This window comes from Lygodium microphyllum, chromosome 24 (genome assembly GCF_053477565.2).
Source record: "Lygodium microphyllum isolate KBCC chromosome 24, Lygodium_microphyllum_v1.1.10, whole genome shotgun sequence".
Classification (NCBI taxonomy): Eukaryota; Viridiplantae; Streptophyta; class Polypodiopsida; order Schizaeales; family Lygodiaceae; genus Lygodium; species Lygodium microphyllum.
The window spans coordinates 120,689,783-120,714,766 of NC_141158.1; the positions used below are offsets into that span (position 1 = coordinate 120,689,783).

Sequence of the window (24,984 nt, forward strand, 5' to 3'; positions counted from 1 at the left end):
TGTTGCTCCTTGGCTGGATATTGTTCGCTTCAAACCAGCTGTCCTTTCTGTGTGATATTTCTGTGTTAACGAGTCTTGGTAGACTTTCATTTGTGTCTGTTTTTTCTTAGCTGACCTGATGGCCTAATGTAAATATTGCTACTTAATTCAATTATCTTCACAGAAAAAAAAAAGAGCCCCCTCCTCCTACCATGAGCCATGTGCTACAACATTCTAGAGCAACAGCTACAACCTCAAAGCCTAGTCTGGAATGATGCCTCCTACTCAAGAGTCTCTACCTCAAAGAATTACACCATTTACAGACACCCTTTGCACCAACTCAATTCACCCCTGGCCATCCTAATGAGCCATCTCCTCCTACCATGGGCCATGTGCTACAACATTCTAGAGCAACAGCTACAACCTCAAAGCATAGTCTAGAATGATGCCGCCTCCTACTCGGGAGTCTCCACCTCAAAGAATAACACCCTTTATATAACCTCAAACACCCTTAGCACCACCTTGGCTCAGCCATGGCCATCCCCATAAGTAGATCATGTGCTACAAAACATTCTAGACCAATAGCTACAAGTCTCCTTTCAAGAACTCCTCTCCTCAAGTCATTCACCTGTCTAGAGGGAGTCTCTGCTTCTCTAACGTTATGACCGCAAGAGCAAGAAACAAATGTCATCAATCTGAAAGAACGCCACATAGACAGGTACAGAGGGACAAGAAATTGCCTCCTCAAGCAGGAAAAGCAAGACTTAAAGTTCTCAGCTAGAGAACAGCCAGAGGAAAGCAAAGCATTGGAATGAAAATGTCCAAAAGTAAGAAGACCACCTCCTGTGGCACAAGAGGACAAAAAGCATGAGTGATAATTGCATCAAGCACAGATCTAAGGGGGCATCTTTGCTTCATAGATTTACTCAAATTCAAGGTATACAAGAAGCGTTGCACTCCTTGTAAAGCCAATAGGCCATTCTACGATTTGTTATGCCATTGACTATGGGATAAAGATCCCAATGCATAGAATCAAAAGCCTTTTCCACATTAATTTGCAACAAAGAACATATTGATGCATGCGTAGGAAATTTGTTTGCCAAACAGACACTAGCCAAGTTGGCAAAATCCCTAGGAACACACCCACACACACCCCGAGGATTTGAAGGAAGAAGCAAAGAAGGGTTAAGGTCATGTTGTAAAAACTGGAACAAAAATAATACTTTACATTAACATTTACTCTTCTCTAACTGAACACCCAATTCAAGCGACAAAAGATGACTAGGGGGGGGACTGTTTTGAAATGTCATGACTTTCATCCAGCAAACAAAGTCAAACCAAAAGTTTCTTGGCAAGTGTGAAAACCAAATCTGGATTAACAATGAGCAGTAAAAGACCTAATGAAATAGCACTCTCGTCCACTACAAGCTTCAAAAGAGTTTGAGATGCCCATAAATTGCATTGATTCAAGCCTTCAAAATAAATGAAGTGGTGATACCCTGAGAAGCATGTTACTTTCACCATCCATGTTCATTTTTATGTTTGTCGATGCCATTGGAAGCAAGGTATTTATCACGACATTGGCACCCTGCATACAATTGAATTTGTCATATGCTGTTTAAGATGGGCTCACAATGAACCAAAACCACACCACAAAAAACAAGTTCAATTTCCAAGTTCTAATATCTGTAAAAAGACTTAACTGGACTTCTAGTAAGAACTAGGCTTGTAGGGTAGGAACCATGAAGCCGATGAAAAGTACCATTTGGTTTGCAAGGTTCAAGTCAAAAGCTGAAGGTTACGAATAACAAGCCTCATGGTTTGCATGCCAGATTCTGATTAAACACATAAAAGCTCGATCTTGCTTGCATCTACATGCATTTTGCTTCCACATGCATTGCTCCTAAGTGGCAATCATCAATGATGTTGCTGTCTAAGATCTGAATCTCAACAGACAGCAAGAGAGTCTGTATGAAGGTTTCTCCTTGAACACACAACAAAAGCCCAAGCTTGCTTGCATCTACAAGTAGCATTGATTGAACACCCTTCACTTATCAGAGCTTTATCAGCTTGCTTGAATAGTAAGCCACATTACAACCAGTCATACGGGAGACACTGATGACTAGTGGCCATTGTTCTTATGACGTATGTGCATTTTGCTTCCATAGGCATTGCCCCTAAGTGGCAACCATTTATTATGTCACTGTCTAACATATGAATTTCCACAAACAGCAAGTATCGTACGTATCACCAATTCATTCAGAGTTGTGTGTTTTGTGCTATCAACTTTTCAAGTTTTTTCACCAACCCAACTTGCAATCATCATTCTTTGTTGGGGGTTATTTGTATGTATCTTGTTGTGCTGTTGGTTGGACTAAGGGTATCAAACACTTGCCACAGGATGTCTACATAGATGCAACTTGGCACATTTTCTACCAAAGATTATAGTGTATCAAACCTCATTGAACCTTGGGAGAATATAGAGAGTTGCAAGCACCAATTAAACCATGTCCAAAAACTCACTAACGGCCATTATTCAAACATATTAGAATGTCGACTATGATGTAAAGAGCTGCCCTTGCAAAACAAGAACCCATCTTATTGCAGCTCATGCAACAGACCTGAAAGTCCAGATATTGTATGCTAGCTTGAGGTTTTAACACTGCATTTAGCAGCACTCGCAGACTTCTGGTGACTGGAAGAGGATTATCCTTTCCCTTCTTGTACCTGTTTCAAAAGAGAGAGAGAGAAAGAGACTCAAACTTGTATGAATAAGACACCATTGTGCTCCATCAAATACTCTAACTGCAGAGTGAACTTACACGCTAAGAACGATCGGTAACAATCTTGGTAATGCTGTCTTTAGTTGCAGCTCACTGATAAGAGGCACCATCTCTCCTAAAGCTTCTACTGTAGCAAGACGAATCTACTACACCAAAACAGAGCCTTTGTCACTTCATGCATCAATGTCTCCATCAGCAGATGAATCAAATGACAGGGTTTATTAACCTACAATCTCAATCATATAAACCAAATGACAGGGTTTATCAACCTACAGTCTAAATCATATAAATCATCTCAGCAACAGACTGTCCTTAGCATTCATTTCTTAACAAATTGACCCAGTCTGTTACTGAACGCAGTACAGGCAAAGCATCTGACAATGCCTGTAAGTAGTCTTATGTTGTTTCCATGCTGCAGTACACCTCTCTCAAAACAACCAAGCAATATTGGTAAGCATCCAAAAAAACAAACCTTCGCCTCCAACATCTAGCTTCTTTGGCAAAGCAATCAACCAATATAGGCAAGCATCCAAAAAAAACAAACCTTTGCCTACAATATCTAGCTTCTTTGACAAATAAACTGTCTTTTCATCACCAAGCCTACCTCTACCAAGTAGAATGTAGAGCACAAGAAATTTCTTCTCGAATCAACTTCAAATTAATCTGCATCACCAACTTGCAGCATTGCTTCATGAGAAATGTAATGCCAAAATGACATTTATGATAACTCTGCTTTGTGCTCTTTGCAAACTTATTTTCAAAACTATACACACATAGAATAGGTTAATTAACTTGTACAAGAGGCCAAATTGTCCTACGAGACAAAAACCAATAATCTAAAACTCAGGGAGCTATTATGTTTCTAAGGAGAGTAAAGAAAAGATAATCGAAAAGAAACATCTAGGTAGGAAAACAAGAAAATAGCTGGAAGAAATGAAACAAGAAATCAGATACAGTTGCCAATATGGCAATGCTAAATGAGTGTGAGTCGAGTCTCGACATTATAGATAGGCTAGAGACAGACAGACAGAGACAAAGAAAGAAAGAAAGATATATTAATGGCCAAAATCAGCCTATGAGACAAAATCGTGTACAATTCTAATCATCACTGGACATCCAAGTCTGGCATGATGCTAAAAGATGGTTAGTGCTATACAGTGAAAAAGTCTAGCTGCATGGTTAAATGATATACAAATATCTAATTCCACCCAGTCAGGATCGGTGGGTATAGAATGCCATACATTCCTGCTGAAATCGTACAGAGGTAGCATCTGGACCAATCCCTCACCTATCTCATGTGCTCCTCATGTCATAGGCAGATCTCCCTCATCTCTCTCTGATGTAGCATTTGTGTCTAGTCTCCCTATATCCGTGGTCGATGTGCTGCTCTGATCTGCTCAACTCTCTAGACTCTCACCCTTGTCTGTGTGGCTATTGTGTGTGGACTCACTATCTAGAAGAAATTGGTAAGCTATGTGATTGACATCCCCCTCTCTCTATGGTGTGTGCCTATAATAATAATGTGGGGAGCCTTTGAATCTCACCTAAGAACTTGCCCACACGGCATTGGCCTCGGGACTCTATGACTAGTCTGAAGAAGGTATCTCCTCCAAATAGCGTGGGGTAGCTCACATCTCGAACTTGCCTTAGGCTTTGCATCTGCAAATATAGTGCTCCTCACTCTCCACCTCCTCTTGGCATTGTCTGCAAATCCGCTCAACTGTAGGGATGTGGGTTGCCCTCCCAGTCTCAATCTCAAGCTGATGAGAGGATGCTCTAAGCCGGCCAATGGCCACTCATATCTCATGTGGCATGTATACATCTAGGTATTCGGGTTTCACAATGAAACCATCCCTTCTAGTCCTCATAAACTGATCCTTTTAGTACGACATCTTCCAGCAAGAGGCTGCTGAGGTTAAATCCATGTGTGTTGTATGTACAACTGGTAAAGGTCCTATCACATGACCAAGTTCCTCTCAATTTAGGAGACGTGTATGAGGGGGACTCAGGATCATACCAAAAGGGGGGGGAGGTGGTCCATGTCAATCCCATATCTTGTTAGCCACTCCTCAACTTGTGCATACCATGTAGTCTCATGCCCTACCAAAGCTGGCTCTCGAGAGGCCTCGAAGGCTCTCCTAGGTGGTCTGTCCACATGCATTTCACATACTCTACATATGAAGTTGATGGTCTTAAAAAAGGCCTCCATCATCATGCAAGATGCAGCAAACTCCACTCTAATGATCTCATGTGGTATTGATGATTTGCTATGAATCATCTGTGAGAGCATGATGGCCTATGCACTTTCAATCTATGTCCATAGATATGCAGCCAAACCCAAGGTCCAACTAGGTGCACCATCTTTCATGGCTAGTGTGAACTATGTGTTGAATAGCCACCTCCATGTGACGTGTATCCTCTTGTGAGTCGGTCTCTGATTGCATGGCCATGGTGAATCGCGTGGCCAATGCTGTGAATGTGACCCCTAAGTAAACATACGAGTCCACAACCTCCACCTGTCCTCGTAGGGTGAAGACTGATCTCCTCCTCACTGGGGCTAATGTATGGAAGATATCCCTTCCTCTCCATAGTATATGTTATTAACACTCTCTCTCTCTCTCTCTCTCTCTCTCTCTCTCTCTCTCATAAAGGAGCCTAAATTAAATAAAAGTATTTAGATCGGACCTTTTACCAAGACATAATAAGCCTAGCAATCACAACTCAAGCCAAAGGCTACCAAAACATGGCACACAAATATCATTCAAGCAGCATAATTAGAGTAAACTAAATAGTATCTAGCCATGGAGCAACTACATTAGGGAGAACCAAGTCCGCTAAAACCATGGAAGATATCTGCCATAACAATAATCCTCTAACACATGCCACATGACCATGGAGACCCGAGCCTGAATCAAAAATCAAGGCATTACAGGTGTGCCAAATGTGCCAAACAGTTGTCCATCTGAGAAAATGAAAGAGGTAAGCATCATCTAATTGGAAAGTGGTCAAAGAAGGCATCTTGCCCAAGACCCACCAAAGATGGGCATCTACTACTGAGTCACCAAGTTCCACAAACAGGAAACAAATATCAAGAGAGAGAGAGAGAGAGAGAAGAGATCGAATCTCAACTGAGAGTACAGTAGATAGTGTTGAGTGTGAGAGCACAACACCCAATGCAATAATCTAAAGTGTAAGTTGCAAGTACAAAGTACAAGCCTTAAACCTTAGGTTTGTAAGAGGGTGTTCACACGCGAAGAGTGTGAAACATGAGAAGTGCCTAAATCTGTGTAACATAGGCACATAAAATAAAAGAAATAAATCCGAGGGAAAAAACCTCTCGTACGGAGAGTAAAAAGTGCCCCAGTGTCCTATTAAAGATCACTGACACTCCTCTGTGAGCATAGGTGTGAGTCAAACCCCACAAACCCCCCTAGAGTAAAGAGTGATCAAGATCCAAGGGTCATCCAAAGGAGATCAAATGAAGCATTGCAAAATGCTTCAAATTTGTCACAAGGAAGAGCTCTGGTGCAGATGTCTACCACATTACTAGTGGTAGGACAATAGACAAGATTGATATCACCTGCATGTAGCCTCTCTCTGACAAAGTGATAATGGATCTCAATGTGTTTCGTGCGTGCATTAAACAATAGGTTCCATGCCAATGCAATGGCACTTTGACTCTCGGTGAACAAAGGAGTAGGCTTCGTGACAAATACATCCAAGTCAGCTAACAAGCATCTAAACCATATGCATTCAACTGTGGTAGTGAAAGCTGCCTTGTATTCAGCTTCACATGATGATGTGGCAACAATGGATTGTTTCTTGCTAAGCCAAGTGTCACAACTCTATAGAAACAGAATTTGTATCCTTTTTCATTAATTTGTCTATATAATGATTTATTAAATTTATTTCCCTTGCACTAATTAGATATAAAGAAAGTGCATTGGAGCTGGCCACTGATGAGTGGTCACAGGTTATGGTGGACCCACGCGGTGGGTTAGAGAAAAGGTAGTTCACACTTCCACCTATATGGCCCGATTGGGCGCCTGTGACCAAAACTCACGCATATCAGGGTTAGACTCACACACAGAAAGGATTGATGCCTTGAAGTGTGGGCTAGATCCACCAGAACAGACAGTTACAATCAATAAGATGGCATGATCATGAAATGCTTGTATAATGTGCATGTGTGGGCTGAAAGCTTGAAATGCACATTTCTTTGCATAGCAAAGTCACATGCAGATTCGGATACCATTTTTGCGATGTACACGGAAAAAGCTTTCATATGACACCCATATTGGGGGATCCCTAAATTTTAAGAGATCCCTAAATCTGTGATACCCTACATTGGCAAGCTCAAGTTTCAAATTCAAGGCTACAGTGACGAAGATACTTTCTGTATCGGAGACCTTGATGGCTGCGATGTGATTCTTGGCATGCCCTGGAATCATAGAGTAGATTCAACCATCTTCTCTCAGAAAAAGAAGGTAGAACTCACCAACAAAGGCAAGAAGTACGAGATCCAAGCTGGAGTTTCTGGAGACACCATACCTATGAGCGACTTCAGCTCTTGGAAAAGTATAAAGATTGTTTTTCGGAAGATCTTCCTTATCAGCTTCTCCCAGAAAGGCCAGAAGACCATCATATTGATATTATCCCGGGCAGTTCTCCTCCTAATATAGCACCATACCAAGTGAGCCATCCTCAACAAGAAGAAATCAGAAAGCAAGTCGAAGACCTACTCAACCGTGGGCTAATTAGGCCAAGTAGCTCACCATTTTGTTCACCGGTTCTTCTTGTTCAAAAGAAAGATGGCACATTCAGGATGTGCATTGATTATCGAGCCCTCAACAAAATCACTCTGAAGAATTGGTTTCCTATTCCCAAAATTGACGACATTTTGGATCGTCTAGGAGGCTCAAAGGTTTTCAGCCGCATTGATCTAAAGAGTGGTTATCATCAAATTAGGGTAATACCACAAGATGTACACAAAACTGATTTACGCACTTCATACGGTCTTTACGAATTCTTGGTGGTTCCTTTCGGATTAACCAATGCACCAGCCACCTTTAATTGAATGATGGAGCGCATCTTTAGAGAGCATCGACAATATGTCGGTACTTTCTTTGATGATATTCTTGTATTTAGCAAGAATGAAGAGGAGCATCATCAACACTTGGAAATTGTTCTACAATTACTACAACAAAATCAACTCTTGGTAAATGGTAAAAAGAGTGAATTTTTCATGCATAAAATAAATTACCTTGGGCATGTCATCTCTTCTGAAGGGATTCAGATGGATCCTGAAAAGATCAGGATAATCCAAGAATGGCCTCATCTTCATGATGTACATGAGATGCGATCGTTTCTTGGCTTATGTTCTTATTACCGCCGCTTCATCGAGCATTTTGCACATATGGCTTCTCCACTTCATGACCTTACAAAGAAGAAGATCTCTTTCCAATGGAAGGAAAAACAGAAGGCAGCCTTCACAAGGCTGAAAACAGCTTTTACTTCTGGACCTGTTCTTATCATTCCAGATCTGGTAAAACCATTTATGGTGGAAGCAGATGCTTGCGGTGATTGTATTGGTGCAGTGCTAAATCAAGAAGGCCATGCTGTAGCCTTTGAAAGCCGCCGTCTAAATGATGTGGAGAAAAGGTATGACATTTATGAAAAGGAGATCTTAGCAATGGTTCATGCTTTAAAGATATGGAAACATTATCTTTTAGGCAATGAATTCCTTATTAAAACTGATCATCAAAGCTTGAAGTATTTCAAGACTCAAAAGCATTTGCAGGAGAAACATGCAAGATGGGAAAATTTCTTGGCTATGTTTCATTTTCAAATTATGTACACTCCAGGGAAACAAAATGTAGTTATTGATGCACTTTCTAGAGTGCCTCGCATTGCAACTATTACAGTGGCTCATCATGAGGATTTTCAAACGATGAAGAATACTTATGATGAAGATACTAATTTTGCAACAATTTGGTCAAATTTACAGCAAGGAGGTTCTCATCCAGATTATTCCATCAAAGACGGTTACCTTCTCATGAACAATCGCCTTTGTGTCGCTCTTCCTGTTCGACAAAAGGTGCTTAAAGAAAGTCATGAACCCCCTTATGCAGGGCATAGAGGGAGAGCAGCCACTCTAAGTGCAATTGAGCGCTACTTTTATTGGCCAACATTACGAAAAGATACACATAACTTCATTGAGGCTTGTCTGGTATGCCAAAAATCCAAATATGATAGGCAGAAGATTCCAGGATTGTTGCAACCTCTTCCAGTGCCCAAAGATCCATGGGAATCTATCACAATGGATTTCATCTCAGGTATTCCAAGAACACCTCAAGGTCATGATATGATTTGGGTCATAATTGATAGATTCAGCAAACAATCACATTTTATTCCATGTCATAAAACATTGAAATCCGCACAAGCTGCAAGACTTTTCATTCAACATATCTTCAGATTACATGGTATGCCTTCTGAGATCATTTCAGATAGGGATTCCAAATTCACAAGTAACTTTTGGCGTGCTTTATTTGAGAATTTGGGAACCACTTTAAAGTTCTCCTCAGCTTTTCATCCTCAAACTGACGGCCAAACAGAGGTGATGAATCTCACTCTTTTGGATATGTTGAAAGCTTATGTTAGTGAACATAAGTCACAATGGGAGAAATATCTTCCATTATTAGAGTTTGCTTACAACAATATAGTGCGCTCATCCACAGGGAAAGCTCCAAATGAAATAGTACAAGGTAAAGTGATTTCTCCTCCAATTATTCGCACTAAAGATAAGATTTTTGTTGCTGATGAGTTTGCTTCAGATTTAAAAACCGCAATGGATCAAGTTCGAGCCACTATCAAAGTTGCCCAAGAGCGACAAAAGAAGCAAGCAGATAAACGAAGAAGAACTTTGGCTTTTGAAAAAGGTCAATATGTCTTGCTAAAGTTTGATAAAAGCAAGCTCAAACAAAGTTCTGGTCAAAATTCATCTTTTCCAAAGCTCTCCAGTAGATACTTTGGACCCTTCAAAGTGATTGAGAAAATAAATGAAGTTTCTTATCGACTTGAGCTTCCTACTCATTGGAAAATACACAATGCTTTTCATGTAAGTTTGCTAAAACCTTACATAGGACCAGAATCAAAGGAACCCATTACTGAAGATCCCCCAGAAGTTGAAGAAACAGAGCAACTCTTGGAACCTGAAAAGATTTTGGTTCTCAAGGATCGAACCACAAGAAGTGGCCTTGTGACACGAAAATTCTTACTAAAATTCAAGAATCTACCCACAACAGATGCACAGTGGGTAGATAAAAAATTCATGAAGGATTACCCAAATATTCTACAACAATATCAAGAAGCTTTTCAGCTGAGGACAGCTGAATAAAAGCCAGAGGGCTGTCACAACTCTATAGAAACAGAATTTGTATCATTTTTCATTAATTTGTCTATATAATGATTTATTAAATTTATTTCCCTTGCACTAATTAGATATAAAGAAAGTGCATTGGAGCTGGCCACTGATGAGTGGTCACAGGTTATGGTGGACCCACGCGATGGGTTAGAGAAAAGATAGTTCACACTTCCACCTATATGGCCCGATTGGGCGCCTGTGACCAAAACTCACGCATATCAGGGTTAGACTCGCACACAGAAAGGCCTTGAAGTGTGGGCTAGATCCACCAGAACAAACAGTTACAATCAATAAGATGGCATGATCATGAAATGCTTGTATAATGTGCATGTGTGGGCTGAAAGCTTGAAATGCACATTTCTTTGCATAGCAAAGTCACATGAAGATTCAGATACCATTTTTGCGATGTACACGGAAAAAGCTTTCATATGACACCCATATTGGGGGGGTCCCTAAATTTTAGGAGATCCCTAAATTTTAGGAGGTCCCTAAATTTTAGGAGCCTCGAATTAGCCTAAAAATGCTAGTCCTAAAAAATAGGGATGTCATTCAAAAAATAGTAAGTTCTGTACTCTGACTGTGCTTACTAAATTTGGTTGTTTCTATTCTTGACAGTATTCAACCCAAAAAGGAAGGTCATAGAGAAGAGGCAAGTGTCAAGACACTTGTCACACAAGTTTCCAAGTGTCCCACCACTTGTCACATCTCATGACATGTGGCTGGACACTTGTCTTGTGCTACTCCACTTTCCCCTTTTCTACTAGCTCTCCCCTCTCCTATAAATAAGAGCTCGTTTTTCTTCATTCAACATCATTTTTCTTTGCTGTAAACTCATGTACAGTACCCACAGATAGCCAGAAACTGGCCCCATCCATCCCCATCATCATCCCCCACTTCTCCATTATCAAATTCCTCCATATTCCCTCTTCTATCACTGTTGTTTTATAGGACAGCAAGCCTGTAAATTCATTACAGCACCTCCTTCTCAAGCTCTTTCTTCCATTTTAGCAACAAGAAGCAAGCCCTATCCATGTACTACTGTTCAACGACGGAGAAGGCTGATTTCCCCTCTTTCTTCTCTCATACTGTAAAGAAATCAGTTCTTATCATTGCATAATAGATAATGCATGTGTGTTTGTACATCTTTGCATGATCTTGTGAGAGTGAAAATTACTTCTTCTCACTCTCAGATTGATTGTAACTGAGCTCTTCCCTAAGGGACTTGGGTTGAGCAGAAATACATTCCTTCGGGGGGGGTTGCCCATCTTCAACCCTCAATCTTGTCTCCATTACTTTACATTTTCATGGCTGTAATTTTGTGAGTAATTTTCATTTTCAGCTTTAGGTGTTCATTCTCTTTTATATTAAATCTCGAAAACAAGCGAATATCATAATTGTTAAGCATACTACGTTGTTCGGGGCGTTTACACCAAGAGATTCAAGATGAGCCAAGAAAGAAACAATTGTCACCAGTGGAGTGACCAGAATCATAATCACCAACCCAATCAGAATCACTATAAGCATATAAGTGTAGTGGTTTTCCCTTGGCATAAAGCAATCTAAGAGTCCTAGTATCTTGCAAGTAACGGAAAAAACACACTTGACAACTTGCCAATGTGACATATGTTGCAAATGCATATATCTACTCAAGGCGCTGAAACTGCAAATTGTATGTCCGGCCTTGTGTTGCATAGGTAGATAAGACATCCAACTGCTAAACCATATGTATGGATATCAAACAAGTCACTGTCATCATGCAATGACAAATTCAGTCCAAGTTCCATTGGTGTACAAACTAGCTTGCAATCTTGTAAGCCAAACCTCTCAAGAAGTTTACCAATATATCTCGACTGTGACAATCCAATGCCTCTAGCATCATAAATGAACTGAATGCCCAAGTAATAGTGCAAAGGCTCCAAATCTAATATCTCAAAAGTTTGCATCAAATTTTGTTTGAATGCTGAAATCTAATCACCATGTGTCCCTGTAACCAAAAGGTCAACATATAGACATATGATCAGCAAGGATCCCCCCTCTTTACATACGTCAAGGGTAGACTCTGATGAGCTGTTTATGAACCCTTGGCTTAGTAGAAAAGCATCAATCTTTCCACACCACGCTCAAGGAGCTTGTTTCAAACCACATAAAGCCTTTTTCAGCTTACAGACCAACTGTTCAGATCCCTCAACTGCAAAACCAATGGGCTGTTGTACACACACTTCTTCTTAAAGTACCCCATGTAAAAATGCAGTCTTTATATCAAGTTGATGCATAGTCTATCTACAATGGGCAGCCACAGCAACCTTAGACCTAATGGTAGTCATGCGAGAGGTAGGAGCAAATGTCTCCTCATAGTCAATGCCTGTGCATAGCCCTCGGCCACAAGCCTGGCCTTATATTTGTCAATGGATCCATCTACATTCCTTTTCAGCTTATAGAGCCACTTTATACCAATGGCTTTCTTCCCAACAAGCAAAGACACTAAATCCCATGTTTGATTCTTTATGATGGAATCAAACTCAGCTTGCATTGCTGCCATCCAATGCACACTATCTTGTGCATCCTCAAAACATTCAAGCTCCTCATCATCAAGTGTATCTGCTGCCATAACAAACTCCATGGTATGTGCACCATCGTGCATACGAACTTGCCTTCAAGTACAACCAGCAATAGGAGCATCCAAATGGCTATCTTTCATAGTCTGCAGATACCATCTAGGCATTTGCCTAGCCTCCCAAATATGTACAAGCTCTTGCTGAATTTCAAATTCAGCACCCTACTGAATATTCAGATTAGCCATGGGCTGATTTTCTGCATTACGATTCTCTACATTACCCAAAGGAGCAGTTGGCTAAACATTAAGTTCACTTGCTGAAGCTCCACTGGTATCACAGAAAGAAATGGGCAGCAGCCCTTCAAATACATCATTGGGAGCCTGATATGTGTCAAAACCAGCGAGAGATAATTCTGATTCTTCATCAAAAACCACATCCCTACTGACAAATACCTTTTTAAAGAGAGTATCATATAATCTATATCCTTTGCTCTCACTATTGTACCCCACAAAAATGCATTTAACATCCTTGTTGTCCAACTTCTTCTTGAGCACCTTGGGAATGTGTGCATATGCAAGACACCCAAAAGTATGAAAATGCCCAACAGAAGGTTTCTAGCTATTCCAAGCCTCAAAAGGTGTTACATTCTTTAATGCCTTGGTGGGGCACCTGTTCAAAACATGGCAACCACACATAACTACTTCCATCCAAAATTTGTGTGGCAAGCTCTTTGCTTTCAACATACATCTGGCCATCTCCATGAGTGACTTATTCTTCCTCTCTATAAACCCATTCTGCTGTGGAGTGTAAGTGTAAGTATATTAATGAACTATGCCTTTCTACTTCAAAAAAAAATTCAGCATAGAATACATGTATTCCCCCCCTTGGTCCGAACAAAGATTCTTAACCTTGTAGCCAAATTGATTTTCAGCAAAAATGCATCATACAATTCCCACTTTTTCACCAAAGAGTGGACCCAGCAAAAGTGAGTAAAGTCATCAATAAAAGTGAGTAAATAGTAACAGCCACCCAATGACTTTGTCTGCATAGGACCACATACATCTAAGTGCACAATCTGTAACTTGGCAGTTGCTCTAAAAGCAACATCACAGGGAAACCAAAAATGATGCATTTTTCCCAAAATACATCTCTGGCATATGTGAACAGGAGGTCTCTCTAAGAGAGACAAACCATCAAGCATCTGTGTACCCTGCATAAGCATCAAGCTACCATAGTTTACATGCCCCACGCGAGCATGCCATAACTCCACCTGTGACATAGCAAGAGTAAGTGTGGATGCTAGATAGACCAACTAATCAACTGAGAAAGCATGGAGCTCATATAACCCATGACATAGAGTGCCATTCAAAACCAAAGTCATGTGTTCCTTCTCTCTCACCATGCATCTATCATCATCAAAGGTGACCTGCAAACCACACCTTGCCAAAGAAGAAATAGATAACAAATTCTTCTTCATGTCTAGCAAAAACAAGGCATCCTGCTGTTGGGTGTAAAGTCCCTTTGTGTTGTTGTGTGTAAAGTCCCTTCGTCTCCGTGTATATAGTCATACGGGTGTGAACACACCCTTATTGTACCCTAACATAAAATGCATTCTTTCATTCTTTGTGTGCCATCACAATCTGGTACACCTATCTCAACGTTCACTCTCTCTAACTCTCAACTCTATTGCTCGTGCCTCTATCTCGCACCCCATTGCGCACTCTCTTCCCTTCAAACTGGTATTAGAGTGCAGAGTGCACGCTTCCCGAGATCAAAGGCAACTCACAAACAGGTCCAGGCAAAAGAAGAATAGTCGAGCACCAATTGGGGTAACTGGCAGCTGCTGAGTGCGTGGCCGTCGGGCAACACGCGCTAAGCATAGCACTAAGCGTATTACATGACAGGTAGACGCTGAGTATGTCAGGTGACAGGCAGGCGCAGCAACGTGGACCAATCAAGTGTTAAGTGGCGAGCAGAACAATGTGTGGCGTGCAGGTTAAGCGAGCAATTGGGCAACCAAGCAACATGACGAGACCAGACAGATGTAAGGCTGGCAATCAACAAGACTGGTGAGTGACAGGTGCCAGGCGCAACTAGCCAAGCGACGGGACTGCTGTGTTACGGGTGACAGGGTGCTAGACAGGTGACAAGCCGTCACGCGACGTGACTGCACAGACGACAGGCAAGTCAACGGCTCAATATTTTTTTTTAATCAGAAATTTTCAGGCTGATTTATTTCCCCTCATGCGGGTGTTCATGCGAGCAACCACAGAGCACCCAAAATTTGTGCCAATTTGCTCAATAAAATTTGGGGCTTTTCCAGATCTAGTGTTATTCATGTATAATTGAAGCATCTGCGTAAGAAATTGCAGACATTGTGCGTGTTTAAATTGGGGATATCACCAAATTTAGTAAAATTTTGGTCATTTGAGTAAAATTTCTCAACATTGGACCCATAAACTTTGGGGCTTTTGCTGTATTTGTGAAATTTTGTTCAATTGAGTCAAATTGGCTGACATTCATGCACACTTGGACCCAGAAATTTTGGGGCTTTTGCAAAATTTTGCGAAATTTGCCCATTTTATGCACTCGGAAACATGTATTAATGCAATTCGGGCAAATTTGATAGTGAATTTTTTGGGGCTTTTGCTGAAATCTGAGGATTTTGGCAAAATTGATGCGTGAAATGCACTTTGGGAATATTGTTGAAGCAATCTTGTTGCCATAAGCAGAGTGATTTGAGCATTTTTATCTCCCGCTTGTGCGATTTTGGAGAAATTGCAGAGATTTCTTGGTGTTTTGTGTATCAGAAGTTGATACGAGCATATATGTATGCAGTACACATGTTAGGCAACTCCCATTGCGTTGATGTATTGCTGATTATTCATGTTGCAGCAGTCTTAGTGATCATTTGTAGATCTGGGATTGTTGCATATGTACTTTTGGTGATATTTCTGAAGTGGGAGTTACCTAGCAGTGATGTATGCATTTAATGTATGCTGAAATTGCAGTCATACTGCTGAAAGTCATTCGTTCTACTCCTTTACATGTACTTGGACTGAAACTTGCTATTATTTGCTGAAAATTTGGGCTGTAATCAGCTGAATACTCAGCTCATTTTTTGCTGTCATAAATTGCAGCATTGAATTTCTGGTGTATTGCTGAAAAATGGCTGCAAATGCTTCTAGCAACACTGACACTGAATCCCTCTTTGAAATCAAGAGGTTTGATGGCACTGGCTTTGACTTGTCGAAGGATAGGATGCAAGGCATTTTGTTTCTCACGGACTGTGAAGATGCTCTCTTGGAGAGTAAGCTTGCAACTATGACAGATGTGGATTGGGCTAGACTTAACAAGAAGGTCATTGCATACATTAAGATGGCAGTGTCTGATGATGTACTTAGAGACATCAACGTCTTGATACAGGTTATGCTATATGGATAAAGCTTAAGGACACTTATGAAAATACAACTCCTGTGAATCAAGTGCATCTTATGCGTAAACTTGTGAACATGGAGTTGGATGAATCTAAGCCAGTATCTAAGCATTTGAGTGCTTTCACAGGGGTTTTGAGTCAGTTGCAAGACTCTGGTTTGGCGGCTTTCGATGATAAATTGAAAGCTATTTTCTTATTGATGACTTTGCCTGACAGCTCGGAATCTTTGGTTGTCTCACTTAGCAACAACCCTGCTTCGACTTTTGATGGTATTAGAGATTCAATTCTTAATGAAGAAATCATAACAAAGTCTAGTGGTGAAGGCAATGGCTCAGCTTACCATGTAAGAGGCACGTCTAAAAAGAGGGGTAATGCAGCCAGTAAAGGCAAAAACAGAAGCAAAAGCAAGGGCAAACAACAGGATGTCACATGCTATCAGTGTGGGTGTAAAGGGTATAAAAAGTTTGATTGTCGGTATTTCAAGCAAGAGCAAGAAAGAAAGAAACAGCAGGGTAAGAAAAAGAAGGATGATAAGAAAGATGATGACAGCTCTTCCTGAAAAGAAGTTGCAAAGGCAAATGTTGCATCTAGTGTAGTTATTGAAGAGCTTCCTGACACTAAAGAGCTACTTGTTGCAGCCTCATGCACTAATGTAAACGTTATGGCAGCAGCAAGTGATATGCACATCACCAAAAAGAATGTAATCGATGCTTTACTTTCAGTTCATAATGGGTTGTCACAATCATGGATAGTGGACAGTGGTGCCTCTTTTCATGTTACCCCCTCTTTGGAGTCATTTTCTAAATACACTACAGGTTGCCTAGGCAAGGTTTACTTGGGTAATAACTATGCATGTGAGATAGAGGGTATTGGCAACATTCAGTTGGCCCTTGAAAATGGCCAAGAGCTGATTTTGCAAGATGTCAAATTTGTACCTACCATAAAGAAAAGTCTACTATCACTTGGGCAGCTTGATGCTAGAGGGTATTTTACAACCTTTGGTGGTGGATCTTGGAAGGTCCATAAGGGACCTATGCTGATTGTTAAAGGCAGCAAAAGAAAGACTTTATATTACTTGCATTGTAAAGTATTACCTGGCAAGTTCTTCGCTGTGGCTGAAGTCCATTCATAGATGGAGCTTTGGCACAAAAGACTTGGTCTTATGAGCCAAAAAGGCCTTCCGGTTCTCTCCTCTTTAGGGAGATTTGATGTAAAAGGCTCTGGTCTCGAATTTTGTAATGATTGCTCATATGGAAAACATGTGAAGTCTCCTTCTTACTCTGGTGTCATTAGGAAGTCTAATGCTCTTGACTTAGTACACTCTAATGTGTGCACTATGCTTGCTAATTCGTATGGGGGTGCACGCTACTTTGTTACTTTCATTGATGATTTCAGTAGAAAGTCATGGGTGTATGTACATAAGAGCAAAAAGGAAGTATTGGATGCTTTTAAAAAGTTTCATGCTTTTGTTACCACACAAAAAGGGCATAAGTTGAAAGCCATAAGAACAGATAACAGGGGTGAGTATGTCTCAAATGAATTTAACAAGTTTTGTGATATGCATGGCATTAAGAAGGAGTTGACAGCCCCTTATAATCCTGCATCAAATGGCGTGGCTAAAAGATATAATCGCACACTTTGTGAGAGAGTCAGATGCGTGCTATCCACAACTAATCTCCCGCAATAGTTTTGGGGAGAGACTCTTAAAACTGCAGTTCATGTATGCAATTGCAATCCCAATCGTGCATTGGAAAATGGCATTCCTGAAGAGGTTTGGTCTGGCAAACCTGCTTCATATGACCATTTGCGTGTCTTTGGTTGTGATGCCTTTGTGCATGTACCTGTAGAACAAAGGACCAAACTAGACATGAAATCCATTAAGAGCATCTTCATGGGATATGGAGATGAGGGAGAGATGGGTTATAGAGTTTGGCTTCCTCAGGGCAGGAAGATAGTATGCAGCCAAGACGTAGTATTTAATGAGGCAAAGTTGCTGAAAAATGCTACACATGGTAATCTTGACAAAAAGAAGGTCAAATTTCAGCATGAACAACCAGCCATTACCTGAAAGTTCTGTCCCTTTTGATGCTGAAAATGAGCAACAACCTATAGTGCTACAGCTAGAAGATCATGGACAGCACGTCGATGCACAAGATGAAATAGGACAACAAGAAGAACACGCTGAAAACAGATTACAGCAGCAAGAAAATGCTGAAAATAAGCCACTTGGCAATGGTGTGCACATTCGTCAGGATGTAGGCCCACTGCCTGATAATATAGATCATTGGGTAAAACGGTCTACACGTGTCAGAAGGCAGCCATAGAGGTTTCAGCCATCCTCGGATTGCATTTTGTTGACTGATGAGGGTGAGCCTCAGACATTTAAAGAGGCACAGTCATGTGAAAACGAGAGAAAGCGGGAGCTTGCTATGCAAGAAGAGATGAAGTCTCTATATGCAAATAACACATGGAAGCTTGTACCTTTGCCCAAGGATAAGAAAACTGTTCCTAATAAATGGGTTGACAAAGTGAAATGTATTGATGGAAAGCCCAAGTACAAGGCACGGCTGGTTGCTAAGGGCTATACACAGAAGGAAGGCATAGACTTCCAGGAGGTCTTTTCACCAGTGGTGAAGATGACTACGCTTCGTATTTTATTTGTTCTCACTGCATCCTTGGATTTAGAGCTGGATCAAATGGATGTGAAGACTACTTTTCTTCATGGTGACTTGGATGAAGAGATGTACATGAAGCAGCTAGAAGGATTTGCTACTCCAAGAAAAGAGCATTTGGTTTGTAAGCTGAAACGCAGTTTATATGGGCTGAAACAAGCCCCTAGACAATGGTACAAAAAATTTGATACCTTTATGCTCAGCCATGGATTTAAACGCAGTCATGCAAATCACTGCTTATACACTAAAAAGGCTGATGATAGAAGCATTATTGTGCTGATTTTATATGTGGATAACCTGCTGATTGCAAGACAGCATAAGAGTACTTTGAATGCTCTTAAAAGGCAGCTGAGTTCAGCCTTCTCCATGAAAGATTTGGGAGCAGCTAAACACATTTTGGGCATGCGCATTAAAAGAGATAAGAGGGTAGCGTTTGTTGTTTCTCTCACAAGACAAGTACATCAGCAAAGTACTTGACAAGTTTAATATGACTGATGCTAAGCCTCTTGGTGTGCCTATACCGCAACATACAAAGCTTAGCAAGATTGACTGCCCTAAGGATGATGCAGCTGCTAGTGTAATGAAGGGTATACCTTATGCATCAGCTTGTGGATCTTTGATGTGTGCCATGGTTGTAACTTGCCCTGACATTGCTCATGCAGTGAGAGTTGTTAGTAGATTCATGTCTAACCCTGGCAAGCCACACTGGGAAGCAGTGAAACGTATCTTCGGATACTTGAAAGGTACACAAGAAAAGTGTATACGCTATGGAAAGGGTTCACTAGAGTTGCAGGGATTTTGAGATTCGGACATGGCAAGAAATCTTAACACTAGGAAATCTACCAATGGGTATGTTTTGACTTTGGCTGGTGGAGCTATCTCTTGGTGTTCAAGATTACAAAAAATTGTGGCATTGAGTACTACAGAAGCTGAATATATTTCAGCCACAAAAGCTTCTAAGGAAGCTATTTGGCTTGGCCGTCTGGTCAAGGATTTTGGTATTTCTTCACGTACTCCAATGCTTGATTGTGATAGCCAGAGTGTAGTATGTCTAGCTAAGAATGCCATGCTCCATGCACGTACCAAAAACATAGATGTTCGGTACCACTTCATTCGACATGTCTTGGATGATGGTCTTGTCACACTGACTAAGGTCAAAACCCAAGATAACCCTGCAAATGTTCTCACTAAGTGTCTTGCAAAGGCTCAACATGAGCATTGCATTCGTTTAGTGGGAGTTGATTAGCTTAAAGGTATCACTTCGGGTCTTTAAGTGGGACGTTGCTGGGTGTAAAGTCCCTTTGTATTGTTGGGTGTAAAGTCCCTTCGTCGTCGTGTATATAGTCATATGGGTGTGAACACACCCTTATGTATTCTAACATATAAATACATTCTTTTATTCTTTGTGTACCATCACAGTCTCGTACACCTATCTCAGCATTCACTCTCTCTAACTCTCAACTCTGCTGCTCACGCCTCTATCTCGCACTCCATTGCGCACTCTCTTCCCTTCACCTGCAAGCAGAGAATAGAGCCATCAATGGCTGTCAACACAATCTCCCCAGTGCCTCTAACAGGGTATGATGCATTGTTGACACACTGTACAGACTTGCAAACCAGAGCTACAATAACAGGCGCAAACAAATCTCTACAAGATGTGATGTACCTGGAAGCACCACTATCAAAAAACCATGCGCTCACGTCCGCAGTGGAGCTAAAAGCTTTATCATCCCAAAAAGAGTCATAAATGCATATGTAAAAACAATAGTCCTTGTCTGTAACAAAGAACGCAGACTCAGTAGTAGTAGTAGAAGGTGCATCAGAAACAGATATCCCTGACTCCTCCTTGGCTATGCGCTTTCTATATTCAATAATGTAGTGTCCTGGCTTCTGGCAATAGTGGCACTTGCCCTTCTTGGCTTGCATGCCCCTCTATTTCTTAATGCCCTGTGAAGTGCCCGAAGTCCCAAAGCTCTACGGAGCATTCTTTGCTTGGCTGCCCTTGCTCTTCTGTCTTGTCATAAAAGCCTGCTCAGAGGCTATAACATCCACACCACTATTCTTTCTTGTCTGCTCCTCCTCTGAGGCAAACTGACCAGCTGAAGGAAAGTAAAAGGCCATGGGAAAATCCTCATGGTGAGGTTCAAGGCTATATGAAAGGCCAAGTACGAGGGCGGCAATGAATTCAAGGTAGTAGATATCAACTACGCATCTAAGTAATACTCATCTACATTCATAAGTTATTCACGCAATTCCTGAATTTTATTTAGATGATCCTGCATAGAATCACCCATATCCATCTTTATAGTCTCAAGCTCTTTCTTCAAGAAAGAGATGTCTCATTCTTTCCAGCAAACATATGCTCTAATGTCAGCCATGCTTCTCAAAAAGATGCTGCAGACCGAATGTGAAAAATGATAGACCGTTGAACTGCCAATGCAATCAGCAACAAAGCTTGTGCATCCCCTGTATCCCATGCCTTTTGTGTTGCTGATCTCTAGGGAAGTGGCTGAGCTGGAGCGGGCTGAACAGGCTAAGTTGCTTGTTGTACACATCCTCCTAGAGAAGGAGTAGCAAGAGCCACAACTCCGAGTCTTTTTTTTTTGGCAAATAAAGTGTGGCTAATTATATAACTTCCAAAAAAACCTGAGTACAAGGAAGTGCTCATCCTCAACAGACTAGCTGGAGCTAATCAGAGTCATAGATATATCAAGTATACAAGCCTCTCAAGGCGGTCTAGGGGGGATGGGGGCAAAAAGCCATGGAGGGGGGATGTATCGTGATCTGGGGCTGCCTGCTTGCAACACAAAAAACAGGTCCAGGCCGCCCCAAATGCACATGAAATGAGATCGACAACTCCAGGTCTAGCTTCTTCACCGCTGACATAATCCCAAAGATTCTTTACAATCACCACATTCTTCATCATGAAGGACCAAAGGGAATAGTTGTTACCATCCAACCTATCCTCCTTGGATACATATGTAAATACATCACCTGAGAGCAAAAGAGCAATATCTCAAGCTGGACAAACCTAGAAATCTCATAATTTCCAGAAATAACAGCAAGTACTTTGTTGTGATTAGCAAACTTAATCACTCTGTCAAAACTGTCTGAAAATCACGCTGTCCAGGTGCAATAAATGCTCAGCAGCACTCAAAATGCAAAAGCCCCAAAGTTTCTTATCCCAAAATGTGCAAAATCAGTCTATTTCAAACTGTGACAAATGTACATGTGTCAATCACTAAGCTGATTGCAAAAGCTCCAAATGTCTGGCCCCAAATGCACAAAATTTCTGCACTAATTGTGTCCCAAACACGTACCAAAACTGCAAATGCCCGCTTGGGCAACAAGCCCCTTCCAAAGAAGTAAATCTGAATTTTCTTAAAAATAATAATAATTTCTTTTTACCCTGATTTCCAAAGTCGACCTGGACTGTCAGACAACTTCTGGATGACTTGGCGAGCAAGCTGGTGGCACAAAGCAGACTGGAGCAGGTGGGCGAACTAGAGTAGACGGGTGGCACAGGTGTGAGGCAGGCGGCAAGTTGAACCAACTGCGCAGGAGCTGGCAGCGCTTCAGATGCAACTGGTAGACGGCGTGTGGAACAAGTGGGCATGTCGAGCCAAGGCGTAGCACAGAAGCGCTCCCTAGGGCACTACATAGGGCGGAAGGAGCTGCCGACACCTCCAGGAAGGAGCGCAAAGAACTGGAGCTGCAAGCGAATCTACCACAATTGTGGCTGCACTAGCAAGTGGGGCAAAATGCTAAGGAGATCAACTGGCCACTATCTGAGCTGAGGACCAGCTCTGATACCAAATGTGAGAGGAAGAGAACAAAGCTCAACTGAGAGTACAATAGACAGTGTAGAGTGTGAGATCACTACACCCAATGCACTAATCTGAAGTGTAAGTTGCAAGTACAAAGTATAACCCTTAAACCTTAGGGTTGTAAGAGGGTGTTCACACCCAAAGAGTGAAACACAATAAGTACCTAAAACTGTGTAATATAGGCACATAAAATAAAAGAAATAAATCAGGGGGAAAAAACCTCTCGTACTGAGAGTTAAAAGTGCCCCAATGTCCTACTGAAGATCACCGACACTCCTCTGTGAGCGTAGGTGTGAGTCAAACCCACATCTCTCTCTCTCTCTCCATGAATAAATATATATTATTATATGGAAATTTTTACATCGGGCCTCCACCAAACAGAATGGATACAACTCTCACATGAGGCCTTTTGGCCAGCCATGAAAATCCTGTTAATCACAAGTCAAAGCCAAAAGACTACTAGAACATAAGACACAAATATCATGCAAACAGCACAATAGGAGTGGAGCGAACAATATCCAACCAAGAAGCAACCACATCAAGGAGGATTGGATCCGCTAAAGCCATAGAGGAAACCCGTCATGAGAGTAATCCTCGAACACCAAGCCAAATGACCACGAATACCCGAGGTTGAATCAAAAATATAAGGCATTATAGGTACGCCAAATGCGCCAAAGAGCTCTCCATCTGAGAAAGTGGAAAAGGCAAGGATGATCCATTTGCAAAGCAAACAATGAAGGCATCTTGCCCAATACCCAAGAACAAGCGGCTGTTTGCTTGTATTGAGTCACTGAGGTCCACCCACAGGAAACAACGCTCGAAATCTATCTTGCCAAGGGGCAAGAGATGAAGAGATGAATCGGTGTCTCATCACAAGTAGTGTAAGACATACAAAGGCCCAGGGAGATCTTGCGGGCATGCAAGACATCCCCTATCAGAAGATCACTAATCAGCAACCTCCACATGAAGACTTTTCCCTAATAGGGAATCTTGGACCTCCACAATAAAAGAAATCTATCCTGCCATTTCTCTCTACTATCACGGGCATGCCGCACTTTATTAGCTTTCTCAGTAACCCATTGCTTGTCCTACCATCTTGTGGTAGATCTGATTAGCGAACCTTTTCTGAAAATCATCAGGTTTCACAAACATCCAATCCTGAAAGGGTGAAGTAGGCTGAAAAGCACACAACAGATTATAGCGCTGAAGCTACTCCTGCAAGGTCCACCAGGTCTGGCTATAGCCTGTAGGCACCTGAAAGTGTTGGCGTATGCAACAGAAAGAATAAAGATAGGACTGCCCAGGAATGACAGCGTCATGTACCAATTGCATGCCATATCAAGCAATCCGATTAAATTTATCTTGCTAGGGGAATTTTGTTTTGATACGTTTTCGGAGAAAGGACAATTTTGTCAATGATGTCAAAGAGAATTGAACGGATACTTTGGATGATATGGAGGTTAAGTAAACATCTCACTCCACCAATAAAGAAAAGACAAAACACCTTGCGGGCTAACCTCCCAGAGACAGGGCAGCCTACTGGACAATTGTATGCAATGAAGTTGATTCACACACTCACTGATGTACATTAGACTGCTCATTTATGCAAAAACATGGGATCACTTCAAAACTAGTGAAGGCCGAAGGCCAGATTTAATTGCACTTGGAGCTATCAGGCCACATATTTCATATGACCACCAGCCCCTCGACATCGACCTTCATGCCAGGTGGCTTCTTACTGGCCTCGGTACCCTGCTGTCTCCAGCTGTTCTGTTGGGTAATACTTTGACGTTGTTTGTGATTAGTCACATTTGATATAGAGACCCAACATTTTCTTGAGAATGAGACATGTAGATTTGACACCAGTTCTACGCAAATCAATCTTAGAAAATCTGCACCTTCACTTACTATGTTCAAAGAGATGCACATATCAACTATTATCATAGTTTAATTTTGAGGACCCTGTACATACCTTGGACTCCCGTGATGCGACCCAAGATCCAAGAAATAACTCAAATGCAGAATGAAGAAAAGCACTGGTTCAAAAACAATAAACAGTTGATGAATCTGCTACTTTTCTGATAGTCCAAAATGAAACTCTGATTATGGTTATAAATGCACTTACATAGTGTCACCATCAAGAGGAGGAGCTGTTGGAAAATCATCATAATACTGTGATATTGCCCAACACCATTGCTTAAAAGCTGTTTGCAAAAAATAGTTATAGTAGTATCAGTTTGTGGCCAGTACAATAGCCATTGCTGATTGCTTGACAACTGAAAAAACAGAACATCCTCCACCATGAAGTA

The 24,984-nt window shown here is 41.4% G+C and overlaps 1 protein-coding gene across 6 annotated transcripts in view; it reads right to left on the reverse strand.

Annotated features, from left to right (window-relative positions):
- The window catches only part of LOC148015585 (ARM repeat superfamily protein), a 232,961-nt gene that overhangs the window by 163,792 nt on the left and 44,185 nt on the right, over nucleotides 1-24,984 (reverse strand). For 5 of the 6 annotated variants that reach the window (XR_015688455.1, XR_015688456.1, XM_087665936.1 and 2 more), the window contains exons 8-12: nucleotides 24,801-24,879; nucleotides 24,648-24,711; nucleotides 2,802-2,905; nucleotides 2,601-2,706; nucleotides 1,478-1,567 (exon numbers count right to left, since the gene is read on the reverse strand). Coding sequence is in view for 4 of the 6 variants with exons in the window: in XM_087665936.1 (XP_087522062.1) it covers nucleotides 1,478-1,567; nucleotides 2,601-2,706; nucleotides 2,802-2,905; nucleotides 24,648-24,711; nucleotides 24,801-24,879 (443 nt within the window). In the remaining 2 variants the exon portion in view is untranslated. Of the gene's footprint in view, nucleotides 1-1,477; nucleotides 1,568-2,600; nucleotides 2,707-2,801; nucleotides 2,909-24,647; nucleotides 24,712-24,800; nucleotides 24,880-24,984 lie in introns of those variants that run through there. The other variant, XM_087665937.1, reaches the window with a different exon arrangement.